General features: G+C 48.5%; 1 protein-coding gene across 1 annotated transcript in view; it reads right to left on the bottom strand.

Annotated features, from left to right (window-relative positions):
* KIF14 (kinesin family member 14) overlaps window positions 1-17324 on the bottom strand; it is a 42872-nt gene that overhangs the window by 7159 nt on the left and 18389 nt on the right. The window contains exons 11-24 of the mRNA XM_010831077.1: window positions 16877-17024; window positions 16566-16629; window positions 15041-15225; window positions 12903-13005; window positions 11178-11338; window positions 10780-10927; window positions 10035-10187; window positions 9398-9524; window positions 7603-7696; window positions 6956-7088; window positions 5698-5798; window positions 3744-3838; window positions 733-957; window positions 381-562 (exon numbers count right to left, since the gene is read on the bottom strand). Coding sequence (XP_010829379.1) covers window positions 381-562; window positions 733-957; window positions 3744-3838; window positions 5698-5798; window positions 6956-7088; window positions 7603-7696; window positions 9398-9524; window positions 10035-10187; window positions 10780-10927; window positions 11178-11338; window positions 12903-13005; window positions 15041-15225; window positions 16566-16629; window positions 16877-17024 — 1919 coding nt within the window. The remainder of the gene's footprint in view (window positions 1-380; window positions 563-732; window positions 958-3743; window positions 3839-5697; window positions 5799-6955; window positions 7089-7602; window positions 7697-9397; window positions 9525-10034; window positions 10188-10779; window positions 10928-11177; window positions 11339-12902; window positions 13006-15040; window positions 15226-16565; window positions 16630-16876; window positions 17025-17324) is intronic.

Genomic DNA, 17324 nt, shown 5'->3' with positions numbered 1-17324 from the left:
TCCCAGCCCCGCTGCAGCCTGGGGGTCAGGAGCACTCTGCACTCAAGGCTATGGCCTACCAGTGGTGAACAGTGGACTCATCCTCCCTGGCCTTCCCTTCCTTATAGAGGAGACAAACCAGTGCGCACGTCTGGGGCTGCAGCGAAAACTAGAGGAGTTAATATTCATAAACCACACAGCACTGCCACAGCCTGGCCCACAGAAACCCCTGGAAGTCCTGGTTCATTAAGTCCATTATTAAACACCCAGTCTCGTGATCTCACACAGAAAGTGCTTCTGAAAACCCTAGAGGTCTGGGTCTGGGCGAAGCACAAACAGGAGGAAGTCGACAAACACCTGCTGAGCAGAGGAGTCCTAAGGGGGACCCACGGCCCCGTTACCTGCAGAAACAGCTGCAAGCGGCCCCCCAGCGTCCTCACTTCCCGCCGCAGCTCGGCCAGCAGGGCCGCCCGGCCAGCCTCCAGGGGGACACCGCTCACCCAGGGTGCCGTCAGCACCGTGAGCTGCTGGAACGCGCTTGCCACCTGGACTGTGAGTGACTGGTTTGCTCGGTCAGCGAACACTTGGAAAGAAGAAGAAAAGTGATGAGCAGAAACGACCTCCCAGTAAAAGAGCTCACAGATGCTCGCCACGCAAACACGAGCGTCAGACAACGCACGGCAGAGGTGACCATGCCACCGAGGATGCGCAGGACACAGCGGTCTCCGCTGGCGGGTCAGTGCGGATGCTTACGGTTACACTGACTGTCCTCGTCCTGCTCTTCGTGGGCTCTGGACACGGCCAGTACCCCGTCGTGGATTCTGAGGAAATTACTCATCAGGCTGTCTGCCACGGTGCCTTCTTCATCATCACTCTGTCCAAGAAGCTCTAACGACGAGCTGATCAACTCTTTGCAAATGCCAGGAAGGAAGGGTTCTGCTGAGTCCAGGTAAACAGGGCTGGATTTTCCCACTAAGCCTGTGTCGACAGAAAATAGCCATCATAAGGCTCGTTTCCAGGGACAACGCTTGCAAACACACACAGCATCAGTGCAGCCACTGCACAACGCCGGGCACACATTCCAAGCAGGCCACTCCCATTTCAAGACACCCTCCTTCGTCTACGCAAGGGGAAGACAGCCCCGCAAAGGGACTCCACCAGCTTCTCAACAGCATCCACCCACCCACAGCCCAGCAGCTACGGAACCAGATAACGGAAACCAGAGATCCCACGTAACCACTGATTGCATCTCCTTCTTAATTAACTTATTGGCAACACCTAAGGAAGTGTGAATTGGTGAAAACAATGGTAGCTGCATAAGGCAAAATAACATGAACACAATAAACATAAGGAATAAACCACACGCTGGAAAAGCAGGCAGTCGTAGAGCAAACAACGGAAGGAGGGTCCCGGTAGCTCCTCCTATAACACCTCCTGCTTCAGCTGTCCTACAACCAGAAGAGGAGAAAGCCCAGCAACTGTCCACAGTCAGTGTGTCACGTTCTAGGGAGACAGCCTCTCAGAACAACTTTCTAAGCACCGTCCAAGCCAGAGGCAGACAGAAAGTGTGAAAGAGCCCATCGGCACCTCTGGAAATAACTGCACCCAGAACACCAGCCCCTGAGCAGGGCTCTCATTTAACGTACACGGTTGGTCTTCTGGTCCAATCCACAGGCGACTAGAAACAGCAAACTACAAAAGAAAGTACATGCAAGCCCTGGGCGGGGACTACTGAGTGGAGAGGCAAAACAAGAGCTCGATGTGGGCGGAGAAAACAGAAGCACGGCCGTGCCTGAAGCTGTCACTGCAGGTGACGACAATCAACTTCGCGACGACAGTGACCTCCCACCACCTGCTTCATGAGACGCCTGTCTGAATGCATCAAGTCCAGCTGCAGCCTGTCACAAAGATCTGTGCAAGTCTAGTTTCAGAACACAGCCCCTCAGGTGAGAAGTTCAGACACGTGCTGACTCTCTACAGTCAGGAGGTGCCGCCCCCACTAGCCCCCGGCAGGCCTGGTCCTGCTCCCACCGCGCGACCACCCAGGCGGGGTCACACTAAACACACAGGTGGGCTTCTATCTCCCTCTCGGAAAACTGCAAATAGGCAAAGACCTCTTACGTCTGACTTCCCCTTACATCTTAATTTTTTTAAAGGGCACTTCAAAATGACCCTTGAGTGGCTGAAACTAATGCAACACTGTAAATCAACTATTCTTCAATTTAAAAAAAAGACCCAAGAAGAGATACGTTCAGTTATCTGGAAAAGGTATGCTTATAAAACATCTTACTCTTAAGTAGTACTGGATAAATAAGTTGCTACCACAGATACACAGCCTTTTATTTTGCTGGTAAACAAAAAGTCTATGGCCTATTTTGCTTTGACTTACATTAAACAAGCAGTAGGATAATAAATGTCTTCCTAAAAGATAAGTTTATGATTAAAAAAATACCTCTAGTGTCTTTTATAGTCAAGATGAGATAATTTCTTTCATGGCTAATCATATCCCACTGATATCATTATAGATTATTACATTACGTAGCAATTTTTAAACTCAGTTTACTAGGGTACAGGTAACACTCTGTAGTGTTCGCATCTTGAGTGTACAGCGTTTTTACACACGTGCACACCACGTAACTGCCACTGGGGGGCGCACACCGCCAGCGCATCGCCCCCCTGACTGCCACTGGGGGGCGCACACCGCCAGCGCATCGCCCCTCTGACTGCCACTGGGGGGCGCACACCGCCAGCCCATCGCTCCCCTGACAGGCGCCCTTGTGGCCCACTCCTCTGTCTTGTCACTGCAGCTCAATTTCCCCTATCTTTGAACTTTCCATAAACAGAATCATATGGGATGTACTCTTTATTATATAGTTTCTGATACTTCACATGGAGCATGGCTCAGCTGGTGAAGAATCTGCCTGCAACGCGGGAGACCTGGCTGGGATCCCTGGGTTGGGAAGATTCCCCTGGAGAAGGGAAAGGCTACCCACTCCAGTACTGTGGCCTGCACACGACCGAGCGACTTTCGCGCCCACACCTCACGTGGCGCTTTCGGGCTCACCCGGGTGGGGTTCTTTTCTGTCTCCACGTAGTAGTTTGTTGCTACCAAGTAGTGACTTTAATTATTAGAGGTACTTACACATATAAAGTGTATCCCCCCCTTCTTATGAAAACTAATATTATAGTCAATATTGGCATAAAATAATTATTCAGGAGAAAAAGTTCTATAACTTTTTCTTTTAAACCATTAAAACTGGAAGTAATTTTGTGACAGATGATATGTGTGTGTTACACGAAATCCCGAAGGACACGAGGGAGTGTTGTGCCGAGGACGCCCTGGCCCTGTCCTGCGTCACACCGGACGAGCAGTGCTTTCTGGCCGAGGGCAGCTCTCCCGGAGACCTTGTTCACGAGCAAGCACGTGTGTGCAGCTCTCCTCCTCCTCACACAAGTGACATCCTGTAACACACCATCTTCCACACTTGGCCTCTTTCCACTTGGAAGAAAACAGTACCCTCATACGTTTGTGAACACACACACGTCTTCCCCATCTGATCCAGTCACTCAGTTAACACTTGGAAATACACCACAGAGCGCAGAGCTTCAGAAGCGGGAGGGCCTCCGGTGCGCCCTCCTGTTTACAGAGGTGGTGGGAGCTCCCAGGAGACGAGAGGATTCGCACAAGCACAGGAAGAGGGACGGTGGCAGAGACAAGCCCTGGAGCTGCTCTTGGTAAACGAAGAACCCGATGGAAAAAGGACCTGCGGAGCCTGAAGAACGCAGGTCCTGGCCCGCGTGGGCCTCGATGTCGTGGAGACAGCCGGAAACCCTCCTGTTGTTCATCAGACTCCTGCTCCTGCAACAACAGACCCCAGCAGGTCAGCAGCTGCGTTCACACGCCACGGCAGTAACGCCGGAACGCGTGCCGCCAAATGTCCTACAGAAAACGGATATCCATGAGCGTGCTTCCCGTGGAGACATTTTCACCAAGGGTAAGTGAAGAATTTGACTATCTCTAGGTAGCATTCTAACCCCCACTTCACTGAGCAGAATAAACATCTATAGAATGCAGCTGACCCTTGAATAAGACAGGGTCACACCCCCTGGGCACAGTCGAAAGCCCGCGTGTACCTCACAGTCAGCCCTGGTGTGTGAGGTTCCTCCACATCTGTGGGCCCAACCAACCCCAGGCCTGTAGGGTTTCCTATTGGAAACCCGTGTCCTTCAGGGTCAAACGTCCCGTTAGTCTCAGGCTCTGGACACTGTGGTTGAAGCACATCGGTGAGCTTCTGAGCTCACTGAGCTTAAGGGCCATAGGAAGAGCACATTGGTGAGCTTCTGGGCTCACTGAGCTTAAGGGCCATAGGAAGAGCGAGAAGTTAGGCAAGTAACTACACTCAGCTGTGAAAGTACTGGGGGGTGGGGGGCAGCCTACGGAGACTCTGGGGAAGGACGCAGCCCCAGAGCCCGGAGGCCCCCCACCCCCAGAGCGGGAGTCAGCCACACGGGGAGGCAGGCGGGTTGCAGGGAGAGAGGGAGGCTCGCGAGGAGGCTGGGCCCAGATGGATTCTGAGCTGCAGCTGAAGGCGATGAAGTTAAAAAGAATGTTACCCAGAAGGACACTGCTCTCTGCGACAGAGAGGCTGTGATACAGTCACAGTCGGGGGCTCGGGCGTCGCTCAGACCTGGGCTTGAGGACCAGCCCTTCCCTTAGCAGCTGAGGGGCTTTGGATAAGGTTCTCATCTCTTTAAATCCTCGGTGACTTCATCTGTGAACTGGGGCTAAGGAGGGCCTTTGCTGCTCAGCAGACATTCGACACACGCTCCCCGGTGACCATGCTTCCGGTGGATGAACCGCTGTGACCTCCACATCCTGAAAGCTCCCCATCTCCTCCTTGAAGCCTTAGACCGCGCAGGAGCCCCCCATCCGGGAACCTCAGCCTCACCGCGTCCACACCAGCCCCACCTCAGGGCACCCTGCTCCCCTGCCCGTCCCCTGGCCGCATCCTCGTCACCCATGCCCAGGCCCGAGGTCCGGCCTCTAGGATGTGTGTGAAGCCTGCCCTCCCTCAGGTCCAGGCTGGGCCCTCGTCACCGGCCCTGCCCCTGCTCTCCTCCCGCCGGCCCTGGAGGACAGGGAGCGCTGGGCCTTGCTCTGGCACCCCCAGACCCAGCAGCCGCAGTCCTGGTTCCAACCACGCTGGGGGCTGGGCCCCGGGGCGAAGGCCCCTCCAGGGCACGTTCGTCTCTGTAGCCCAAGGGTCGGGGAAAGAGGGGCAGCCGTGCGTCTTGTCTGCCTCAGTTAATAAGCGGTACTTGTCACGCACGGAGGTCCTCGGTCACCACGACTGAGCGCAGAGGTGCTCACACTAACCTGACTGCACCTCACGCTCCGCAAACCACAATAAAATATCACAGAGTACGCCAGGCTTCTGAGAAAGGGTGACTTAAAGTAATAAACACTGCTCGCTTTTATAGGAAATTGGATTTATGCTAGTCCAAGTTGCTCTTAAAACTTCTATGGTGAAATACTGAGGACTTTTCCTTCATATACTAACTGAACATAAGCAATCTAATGCCCTAACGGCTGTAATCTGATCACTAACACACGGGCTTCCCTCCACAGATGCCGCGGTGACAGCACAGTTCTTGTGGACAGGGAGTGGCGCACGTCTACACCCAGGACAAGAGAGCCAGCAGCGCCCGCACCCTCACCTCCTCCTGGAAAAGGAAGAAACAGGAACATCGGTAATGTCGGGTTCCCACTCATCTTCAGGGTCACAAAAGACATCTTCACCCTGGCTACTCCCATGGCTCTAAGGAAATAAATACAGAATTTCCAGTTACAAAGGGGGAAAAGGTTTAAATACTTTGCTGCATTTATCAAAGCAAAAATGCAGAGAAGTGGATGCTTTTTCAGTAAGATCTGCAGATTAATAGGTTCAAATGAGCCAAATTAAAAATGCCTGCACAACAAAATGAAACCCTGGAGATGTCAACATAGCCAGGGGGGAAATGTATATGATAAATATAAAATAAAGGTTATTTTTTTTTTAAATCAAGGTTTATTATCAAAATATGTCAAGAAAGCTTACAGATGTTAGCTCAGTACTCACACTTCACTTGCCAAAAAATTCAGAGGACAAGAACACACCCTTTACCAATAAGCAAACAAATCCTCAGTCACTAGTTATGAAAATGTAAGTTAAACCAGGGACACTGGTAAATGACAATATTCCTGGCGGGCAATTTGTCGGTGAGAAAAACAGAATAAAAAGTTTGTATTTTTTGGTACAGTGTCAGAAAATGGAAGACAAGGAAATAAGACATTAGAAACCAACGTGCAGAGCTGTGAGTTTTCCAGCAGCAAACCGCCGAAGCCCCCGAGGGCACAGCAGTCAGCTGGGAACACAGGCGTCACCAGCGCCAAGAGGGCCCAGCGCTGCCCTGCGCCACGTCCGTCACACCCTCCTCCCCTTCGACTCACGCGTAAAATTTAAAGATCACGCTGCTATACCTGAACAGATTTAGTACTAAACTTCTCCACACAGCTATGAAAGTGAAAGTGTTAGTCACTACGTCCTGTCTGATTCTTTTTGAGACCCCATGGACTGCAGCCCACCAGGCTCCTCTGTCCATGGGACTTTTCAGCCAAGAATACTGGAGAGGGTTGCCGTTTCCTTCTCCAGGGGATCTTCCCAACCCAGGGGTCAAACCCAGGTCTCCTGAATTGTAGGCAGGTTCTTCATCGTCTTAGCCACCAGGGAAGCGCGCCTCACACAGCTATAAATATATTAAAACCCCCCAAATCCCTTCTACAGGCAAAAGTAAACATACACATTGTTAATACTGGTTGGTTTGGCTAATGTGGATAGCCTTCTATTAATATTTGTCAAATTTTCCTTAATGAGAACATGTCATTTTTGTATTTTTCACTTCGAAAGTTTATAGAGATTTTGATGATACTGCAAACCTCATACAGTTCCTTCATTGCCGCAAGCTTAGACTCAAACTTTTCCAGACTCCAGACAGTTGAGACCCCAAGCTGCAGATTACGGACCCGAATACAAGTATCAGAACTGCTTCCTTTATCTGACACCACATGTCTGAAAGAGAAACCAAAGGAAAAAATGCTTCTCCTAAAATACACATAACAAATACACATAACCAAGAGATTCTGGAAACAGAACAACTCCCATAAAACTCAGTCCACCAATTAAGTCTCTCCAGAGTTAAGTACTTCTGTTCTAGTTATAATCAGGTCTAGGATATACTACATACTAAAATAACTTCTTACATAATAACTTTTTAAATTAAAAATTCAATATTGCACATTTCTTTTAAAATGTGGAATACTAATAAATTCTCAACTCAAAAGAAAATTAGTAAATCCCTAAACCAGCTAAAATTAATCTGTTTATAAAATATTTTTAAAAGCCTTATTCACTCCAGAATGACCTCTGAAAGGGGAGTCTGAAGTGCCCCCTGGGGATCCTGACACCTGCTCACTCCTAGCCGGGCACGTAGAGCACTAAAGAAACTCAACAACAACAACAAAATCACACAGAGGGCAACTAGTTCAAAACAAAGAATGAGTTTACTAACAAGATAACTGCTCACCTGCCAAAAACATAATTCCTGTTTAACCTGCTGCTGATGGCATTGGCTTCCTGAATCATGACGGACAGCTTCATGGAGCTCCAACTGGGCTGCACTGGCAGGAGGCAAGAGAGGAGGTTGAGAACAGGGTATGAGCACCGACACACCTCCGGGCACAGCTCCTGAAACCCGGCTTCGCATGAACGGCGTCAACTGTGCATCAGAGACGGGCAGGGCGCTAACTCGGGGACTTTTCTACAACCCTCACGGCGAGACAAAACACTCTTCACCCAAAATGAGGTCTCTCACCCGCGGACGCAGGGAAGAAAAGTAGAGTTCACAGACAGGAAATGCCACAGATGCTGCTTTTCCTCCACCATTTCTACAGATCTTCTCTTTTTCCTAATTTCTACAGATCTTCTCTTTTTCCTAATGACTACGTTAAAGCATTAGATGAAGGATACTACAGCTTTAACTTACATAGAACCACAGTCCTTTTATATTTTGCCTGAAACTTTAAAAGTATATAGATAGATATAGACAGAGAGAGAAATACATCAGGAAACAAAAACAATTTCAGTCCACAATTCCATGTTCCTAATTCAGATTTACCATTTTATCACAGACACTCTCTATGTTGTTCAGTCAAACTTAGAACCAGTATTCCATTAGAAGCATTTTTTTCAAAGAATAAAGTTCATTATTCAGGTGAATTAAAAAAGAAATCAAGTATTCGTGGCAAGGCACTATTTTAGGACCTAAGAGCAACAAAAAGATGAATTAACAAAATGTTCTTATCTCTTGCAAGAAACATAAGGAGCATCCCTGCAGAGTAATTTGACATAAGCGCTGTGGGGAGAGCCTGGCACCACTGCCAGGTCTGCTTGCTGAAAGACAGAGCCTGGCCGACGCCCTGCGGGAACCCGCTGCGCGGCAGCCTGGGGGCCGCCACAAGCCTGGAAGCAAGGCCCTCCAGGAACACCCCCTGGACGCTCCCGGCCACAAGTCACAAGGGGCGGAGCGAGCGGGCAAGGCACGGACCACGTTTGTACGCGGATCCAAACGACGCAAACAAATGTATCTTAAAAATTACGAAATAATCCAGGAAAGTTGAATATGGACTAGATCTCTAGTGAGTATAAGAAACTAATACTAATGTTTTAGTCGTGAGAACAACGTCAGAGTTAAGCTTCAGAGAGTGACAGAGAAAAGAGGCCTTCTCTCACTTGGAGACACATGGGAACGTATTTGCAGATCAAGTGATAGGCTGTCTGGGTTTTTGCTTCAGAACGCTCCACGGAGGCAGCAGACTGAGCAGCGGCTGGAACAAAACTGCACTTGGGTGGGGAACTGCTGAGGATGGAGAAAAGTACGAAGGGGTCACTGAAGCAATCTCTGGGCTTTCACAGTTTATTTGAGATTTTCTGTAATTAAAAAAAATCAACTTACATTGAAAACATGCTGTGTTCTACAGAGGAATGTAGAAATGTACAAAAAAAATACTTCCAAGTAAGAAAGAAAGTGATGTGTGCAATGATTACACACAACTTAGATAATTCTTATAAAATAAGAATTCAGAATTAGATTAAGACATTTTATAAAACATGATACACATGAAAATAATACTTAGAATTCTGTTTACTATTTGATCCTATAAGTAAATATTCTAAAAATAATAGCTCATACAAATTTATCTAGACCCAGAGAAGTCCATTAACACGTAGAATAAAACATTTGAATATGCAAGGATAGCTAACGTCTTAGTAGCTGTATGAAACCGTGCACGTTTAGAGTGCCTGCTAAGGTCTCCACTCACCTGTGAAGGCTTTGCCCCTGTGGCTCTGACTCTGCTGTAGACTCTGCACTTCCTGAGCAATCCTCTGCTTCTCTGTTTCTAGAGCTTCCAGAATTTTTGCGTGGCGAATCCTGTGGTCTTCTAAAGCCTGGGTGACATTCATTCACGTGGAGCCACACATGAGAGCATGCAAAGAGAGGAATTGTGAACCAGATTGGTAACGCCAGCACACGACATAATTCTTGTTCCACAGGACGCATTTTATTAAGCAGGAAAGGCTTTAAAAAACGACTTATACAGTATCTTTAGAAAACAATTTTTTTCCTCCACAAAATCAGGAGGAATTTCTGATGACATAACCTTTTTCTTCCCATTGATAGGAGTATAAAAATCTTCAGGGAAAAAACTACTCAAAAAAGCCCACACTCAAGAACAACTGTTGACTAAATTAAACAGTTAAATGAAAACAACACCTAAAAACCTCGTTTGACACCAATAAGCTATCTAATAGTCTACTGGTAATTGTTTTCAAGATGTAAACTGTTCTTAAAACTCTCTGCGGTGGTTCACTGGCCACTCCAGTTCTAGATCTGCTAATACTTTTTTAAAAATCCAGTTTTCCCTCCAGACAGTCACACTAGCTGCATGATGAAGTCACCTGCTTTGTCGCCAGGGCCTCCATTTCCAGACGCTTTCTGTTGACATGCATTTCCTGCTCAAAGCGCTGCTTCGCTTCTTCCAGTTCCTCAATTTTGTGATTCGCCTTTTGGTTATTTATTTCCTGGATCTTCTTCCTTTGAGATTCTTCTTTCTTTAAGCAACAATAGTAAAAAGTAAATAGGGCAAAAATACAGAGCAATTCTTCAAAAACAAGATCAGTCAGTAAAGAGTCTGCCTGCAATGCAGGAGACCAGGGTTCAATCCCCAGATCAGGAAGAGCCCCTGGAGAAGGAAATGGAAACCCACTCCAGTATTCTTGCCTGGAGAATTCCACGGACAGAGAAGCCTGGTGGACTAAAGCCCGTGGGGTCGCAAAGAGTCGGACACGACTGAGCAACTAACACACAAATAGGGCAAAAATGTAGAACAATTCTTGAAAAACATCAAAAAAGTACAAAAGTTCCATTTTTAAAATCAATGCACAAGAAATTGACTCAGGGATGGAAAAGGGGCCCTGGAGCGTCTCCACCTCGTCTAGGTTGACTGACCGACTGGAAAGAACCACACGACTCGCCCACCCTCCCGACCGCTGGCCCCTGGACGGTTCGGGGAAGCTGATGTCCAGCAGACAGGAGAGCCGAGGCCCGAGGAGGGGATGGAGCCCCTTGGTACCTCCCCTTCCCCGAAAGCCGCGTTTCCCCCGGGACGCCCTGACAGGGAAGGAAGACAGCTCGGCCTCCTACCAGCTCCGCCTCCAGCACTTTGATCTTGCTCTCGTACGCAGCTTTTTGGGAGGAGAGCTCTTGCTGGGCCATCTCTTTCACGACCTGGATTCCTTGCATCATTTCCTCCTTGGCTCTCACCTGCGCCTCCTTTATTTCTGCCTCAAGCCTGCAAGGCAGCGAACAGTCATAGCGTGTGCCGTCAGCCTTCACACCAGAGGAGCTCTCAACTGATTAAGATGTTTTCAGTTAAACCAAAGTTCAAACCTCAGAACTTAAATTTCGGACTTTCTCTCAAAAGCATTCTTAAATGTTTATTAGCTCGAGAACTGTTTACACAAAATATAAAAGAGAAAATACAAAAGGATGAAAATTCGCTTATTTCTAGGCCACTCCGCTCTACACACACGAGTACTCACTGTAACCTCTGGGCCGTCAGCAAGTCGTTTTTGGCCGACTCAAAGTCTTCTGGGCGCTTGCTCACAGGATTCTCTCTGCTGGGTGGCTGCTCCCCTTTCTGGACTTCCATTGGGTGATTAAATCTAAAATAATGATCGCCACCAAGAATCACCCGATCACCCTAAGGCACACAAAAAATTGACCACTGGAGGTGAGTCCAAACCAAAAATCACCATGGGACAAATCGCCGTGCTCAACAATTCAATGCAGTCTAGTATCACTAACGATGAACACAAGAATCACAGCAGCTAACGTTTATGCAATACCTGAGAGAGTCAATTCCTAGGCAGGCTGATAAGAAGCCCAGGGTCCCCGAGGAGGAGAAAGGGGTCTGGGGGTCTCGAAGAGGAGATAGGGGTCTGGAATTCTCAAGGAGGAGGAAAGGACAAACATCTGTTCTTCCTCTACATTCCTTACTCTTAGTCACATAAAATGTTTTTTCTTTAAGCCCAGAACTGGGCTCCCCAGGTGGCACTACTGGTAAAGAAGCCGCCTGCCAGTGCAGGAGACACCAGAGACCTGGGTTCAGTCCCTGGGTTGGGAAGACCCCTGGAGGAGGAAACAGCAACCCACTCCAGTATTCTTGCCTGGAGAATCCTATGGACAGAGGCTACAGTCCAAGAGGCTACAAAGAGTCGGAGGAGACTGAACACACAGGACGATACAGAACTGATGATTACACAACAAACAACTCAGTTTAAACTCTATACTGAGGATTATATAACAACAATGTATCCTGCTGAGGACAGTTTCTCCTTCCTGAAAACCTTCTGGCTAATCCTGTTATCTTAAAATGTAAACTATGGGAGTGGGTCTAGTAAGATGTTTACAACCTTGAGACACTCTTTTAATTTACTGTAATAACCAGTTTAAAAAAGTATATAACTCCCTTGCTAACACTGGCGAGGGGCGCTCTCCGCCCCCCTTCTTAGTCTGTGTGAGAAGCTTCCTCTGTCCCTTTTTCACTTTAATAAAACTCTGCTTCACAAAAGCTCTTGAGTGATCAAGCCTGGTCCCTGGTCCTGAAGCTCAATCTTCTTCGGAGATCATGAATCCGACATCATTCACCGTAAGCTACCGCACAGTCCATAAGCCAAGAACTGGGGCAGACACGCTGCCTATGTGCCTATTATTAACCCGACTCTAGGAATGAGGACGCTAATAGAGCACAGAGGCCGACAGTCACGGCGCTAAGCACCGGCTGAGCTCAGTCTGCAGACACTGCTCTAAGAACCGCGCACAAGCTAATGCTTCCAGCAGCCCCATCTCCACCCTCCCTGGGAGACAGAAAGACAGACACCATGTGGCCACAGGCCTCGCCTCGCCGGCAACAGCGTTTGTGCCTGTTCCCCTAATGTCGTCGTTAAAGTCCTGGGGAGGGTAACACACAGTCACCTGGGCTGAATAACGTCTCAAAGGTCAAACAGCAGCTGGCAGGGCTGAGGCTTTGACCCAAGCCCAGCTCTGCCCCGGACATGTAACGGTGCTGCCCGGGCAGCTCCCGGGGGCTGGTCTCTGCACAAAGGCAGGCGATTTGTGAAACGCCAGGAGAGAGAGTGTGAGAGCCAGAGAGTCCTCCCCCTCGCTCTCTGCTGATCTCACAGAGGAGAGAACCAGGCTCAGCAAAACTGAATCCCGTGCTCAAAGCGCAACAGCTTCTTGCGTTTCAGCAGCGGCCAACTTACATGGTGCAACACTGTCAGCTCCGAAATCAGTTTTCCATTTACGTATGTCTTTGCTTCCCCAGCCGGGACGATACTCACTGTCCCACTGGAATTGGTGATGGTGCTGTGAAGACAGGGAGCCCGTGGTTACGGTGATGGACAGACTGACGAGGAAGGAAAAGCAGGACACGTAATGCTCCCTGGGGTGCTCCTTCAGTGAGAAGGTTCCTGTCAATTTACGACAATAGTAACGTACAAGAATCCCCTTATTTTCCTTCCATTAGATTTTGAACCTTTGCTGAAAAAAGCCTGGCTTCTCTAACAATTCTATCCAGCAGTGATAGGAAAATTTTTCATTGTATGTATTATGATTAAAACTACTTAAAAAAACACTAACCCCTCTCCTCCCAAAATGAAAAAAGAATATACAAACATTAAGGGAAAATACATTAAAATACTTACAAGTACTGACCCATGTACTCTAACCAAGGGCCAGGCGAGTCAGGGACTTCCTGGCCCCCTTCTGGACTCTTCACTCTTTGGGGGCATGTTCTGTATCTTTGCCATAAGTGCAAATAATGCTGGACTTACGTGGTACAGAAAACAGTTAAGAGAAGACCAAGAGGAACTAAAGATCAAGGAGCCAAACCACACCAGGTACAAAGACATCGTGGAGCTCAGATGACTAAGACCATGCGATATTAGTGAGAACACTCACTCTGTATCTTTAGAAACTTTTAATGTGAACACCACGTTAAAAAAAAAAAATCCACATCTTATTTAAGATATGGTACTGGTAGAATTGGTTATTCACAAGGAAAATAAATGAATTTAGATCCCTACTTCACAGCAAACAAAAAATTCCAGACTACTTAAGGATTTAAATGTGAAAGCAAAATTTCAAAACATTTAAAAGAAAATTTGGGAGATTGTCTCTATAACCTCAATACAGAAAGGGTTTTTTTAAACAAGACACAGAAACTGACAACCATAAAGGAAAAGATTCACTTGTGTGATATACTAGGAACTTTGATCCATTGAAAGGTACCATAAGAGAGAGAGATGAGCCACACGCTGGAAAAGCTATTTACAACGCATGAAACTCACAAAAACCTGCCAACCAAGACACAGAAAGGTCTGCTACAAATTATGAAGGAAAAAACAATACAATTGAAAAATGGACAAAAGACATGACCAAGTTACAAACAAGTTACAAAAGAGCAAGCAAAATTGGCCAAAATATGTGAGGATTACTAGTCAAAGAAATGCAAACAAATGCCCACCGAGTCGCCAGTTTGCATCCACCCAGCAGTGCTAAGTGTTGGCAAGGATCTGAGGGTAACAGGAAGTCTGAGTGCCAACTGTGGCAGAACTGACGATCATTCTGGAAAGCAATCTGAAATCACCTCATAAAGGTGAATACGCACATATCCTGCAGGCTGCTCTCTCCCCTCCTAGACACACGCTTAGGGCTGCTTCCCAAACTTGGGAATTATCGTGACACGGTAACTGCAAAGTCGCCACGCTCATACGGCACATGGGGCAAACAGAAGGGCCCAGGCGCCAGGCTGCCCCAAGGGCCGTCTCGCATGTTGACACTCCAGGGACGTGCTACCCGTTTGTACCAGGAGACGTGTCCACGCGCTCACAGCAGTGCTGTGGGGGTGGAATGTGAGAAACCACCGAACGTCTACCAACAAAATAGACCAGTAACTGCACACCATGTGACACTCTGCAGCTGGGAAAACGCAGGTGTGTCAACAGAGACGAGTCATGAAAACACACTATAGAGCTAACACAGTTCACACGAACCGTCACCCCAGCAACACACGCAGCATCGCTCCACTCACAGGAGCAGAAGTTTAAATTCATCATCCAACCAAAACTCCGGCCTTAATGATGGATAGAAGTGTCATGCCTGAGACTGTAACTCCAGGAAATGACCCTGTGGCCACATCACACGCACAAAACAGAAACGCAGCAACACCACCCCGACGTCACTCCTCATAGGAGAGCAGCGGACCTGCCGTCCTCACGGAACGCCCCCACCGTCGGCTTTCCTGGCCAGCAGAGGCCCTCTCAGAGTTACACACCAGCGCCTCAGCATGAATGGAGATGTGTGGGAAGGGAGCTGCAAGGGGCAGATCTGAGGGACGCACCAGTGGTCGTCGGCAATCAGCACGCCCGACAACTGAATGTCGTGGCTGGAGCTTGGTCTGTACTTTCCGACCGTGGTTGTCCCCTCTTTTATCATGTATAACAGGATCTCCGACAGCTGAGGGTCTTCGTTGAGGTTGACCAGGTTTGGCAAATGGTTGTCCATTTGAAAGGTAATTCCTGCTTTCTAGTAGAAGTCAGAAAAATAGTTAACCTTGATCAGGAGCATGAAACTGTTAAACCCACCTAAAATGAAAGGTCTGTGTTAAACGTGAAAGTCACAGGACATGTGACTTGGTAATTAACGGTCTCTTAGACCCTCTCCTCCCGACGGCCCCGTAAGTGTGGCCGGCATACTTCTTAGAAGCCTCGCAGGGTGACGCTGACCCTGTGTCCCTCACCACCCTCAGCCCACTCGGGGCTCAGCCTGGTGTCTCCATGCACCTGTCCTCACCCGCAACCGTCCACAGCGGGTCGGGTCCTGCGACCGCGTCGCTGCGGCCACCACCAGGTCCCCGTACCGTGACAATAACCTCCTGATCGCACGATGCAGGATGCACCTTTCAGGCACCATTCCCCACTTCCCTGTCTACACACACCTCAGGAAAACCCTCTTGAGCCTGTCAGCTTCCCTCCTTTCCAGCCCCTGCACCCAGCACCCCCACCAGCCAGCCCACCCACCACCTGCCCCAAGCTCTCGTCACCTCCTCCCGTAACCCCAGCCATAGCTCCGAGATGGGTCCCTTTCCCGGCCTTCCTCTTCCCTCCCTTGAACCCTCTCTCACACCCTCACCAGGAGAACCTGTCCAGACCCAGGAGGATTGTCCCTGTCCTTCCACCTAAAACCCGCCATGGCCCGCCCACCGGTCCTCACTGCATTGTGGCCCAGCTGTGCCCCCCTCTCCAGTCTGACCCATCCCAGCAGCCACGCATCTGTTCCGAACTCTCAGGGCATCAGGCTGCATCTTTGCTTAGACGTTTAGACTTTGGAAACCAACAAGCTCCTGCTCACTGTACAAGATTTTGCTTAGTTGTCCCTTCTGTTTGAAGTCCTCCCAGTGACCGCCCTCATCATGGGGAATTACTGCTGCTCCTCGGCCACTGCATTAGGGTGACTCATACGGCACAGTGTGAGTGCCCACCAGTGCCCACCACTGTGTACCTAATAGATGGCACATGCGTGGTTTCACCCTCCAATCACACGACACTTCAGTAAACCTCCCTCTGGGTCACACGTTCTCTGGGTTCACCTCGGCCTCCCCAGGCCTGGCACAGCAGCAACATGTGACATCTGTTGAACCGATTGAACCAACGTGAAGAGAACTAGATTGTTTGTATTTTAACTTTCCAACCAGCTCACAGGCTCTAAGCCATCACAATCCTGATCTTAAAGCTCCTCACAAGATTCCCTCTAAGATTTTGCTCTGTACAGTTGGTATACAATGAGCATTGGAGAAGTTACATCTGCATATTTACTGGCATATCTCTTTGCAAATCTTCAATCAGTTTAGAGAGCTGAAATGATACCTGTAACTCCTTTGTTACTTGAAGTTTTCTTTTTTCAGCTTGTTCAAGTTTTTCTTTCCACATTCTTTTCAAAGAAAAACAAAAGTTTAAAAGGGTTAAAAAATATCTAGATATATAAATGATTAAGAATCAAGAGATAATCAACAAAACTTAGAAAACCACTCAGGAGTATTCAAACATCATGGTCTGGGGATGAGCTGCTCCACTCGTATGGGAGGGAGGGGTGCCTCCCTGCCGGCCCCCTGCCCACCCCCACCAGCCCAGGGAGCCCGGGCAGCACAGGGTCTGACTGCCTGGGGCCCAGAGCCCACCTCTGCATGTTTGCCATGTCTCTCTCCTGCTGATGCAGCTTCATTCTCAAGGATGCTATTTCTTGCCGGCAGAGCCTGTACCGTTCAGGGTCAATGTTCTGACTGCTTCTTTGGGCAGCTTTTAACTTTTCAATTTCCGCTTTCAGTTCTAAACATTTGTTTAAAAAGGGCCTGATTAATAACATTTGATATACAGTCCACTAGACATGAACATCTGCTCTTCCATTTGAAATCTTAAGAACCACTAAGTGAAATTTTACTTTAATTACAAATCCCTACCTAGCCTTAACCTGAAAAACCGCTCCCCTGTTAATGAATCCCTCCCTCTTAGCAGGATGGCCACGAAATGTATTCTCCAACACAGGGCACCTGACGGGGACCGGGCACCCATCTGGGACGGCAGGTGCGAACCAGCCCTGCCCCGGCACACCGGCACACCGTACCCATA

Source organism: Bison bison, unplaced genomic scaffold, assembly GCF_000754665.1.
Source record: "Bison bison bison isolate TAMUID 2011002044 unplaced genomic scaffold, Bison_UMD1.0 scf7180017864524, whole genome shotgun sequence".
Taxonomy (NCBI): Eukaryota; Metazoa; Chordata; class Mammalia; order Artiodactyla; family Bovidae; genus Bison; species Bison bison.
Note: the sequence above shows the minus strand (reverse complement) of the source record. Positions and strands in the feature narration are given on the sequence as shown.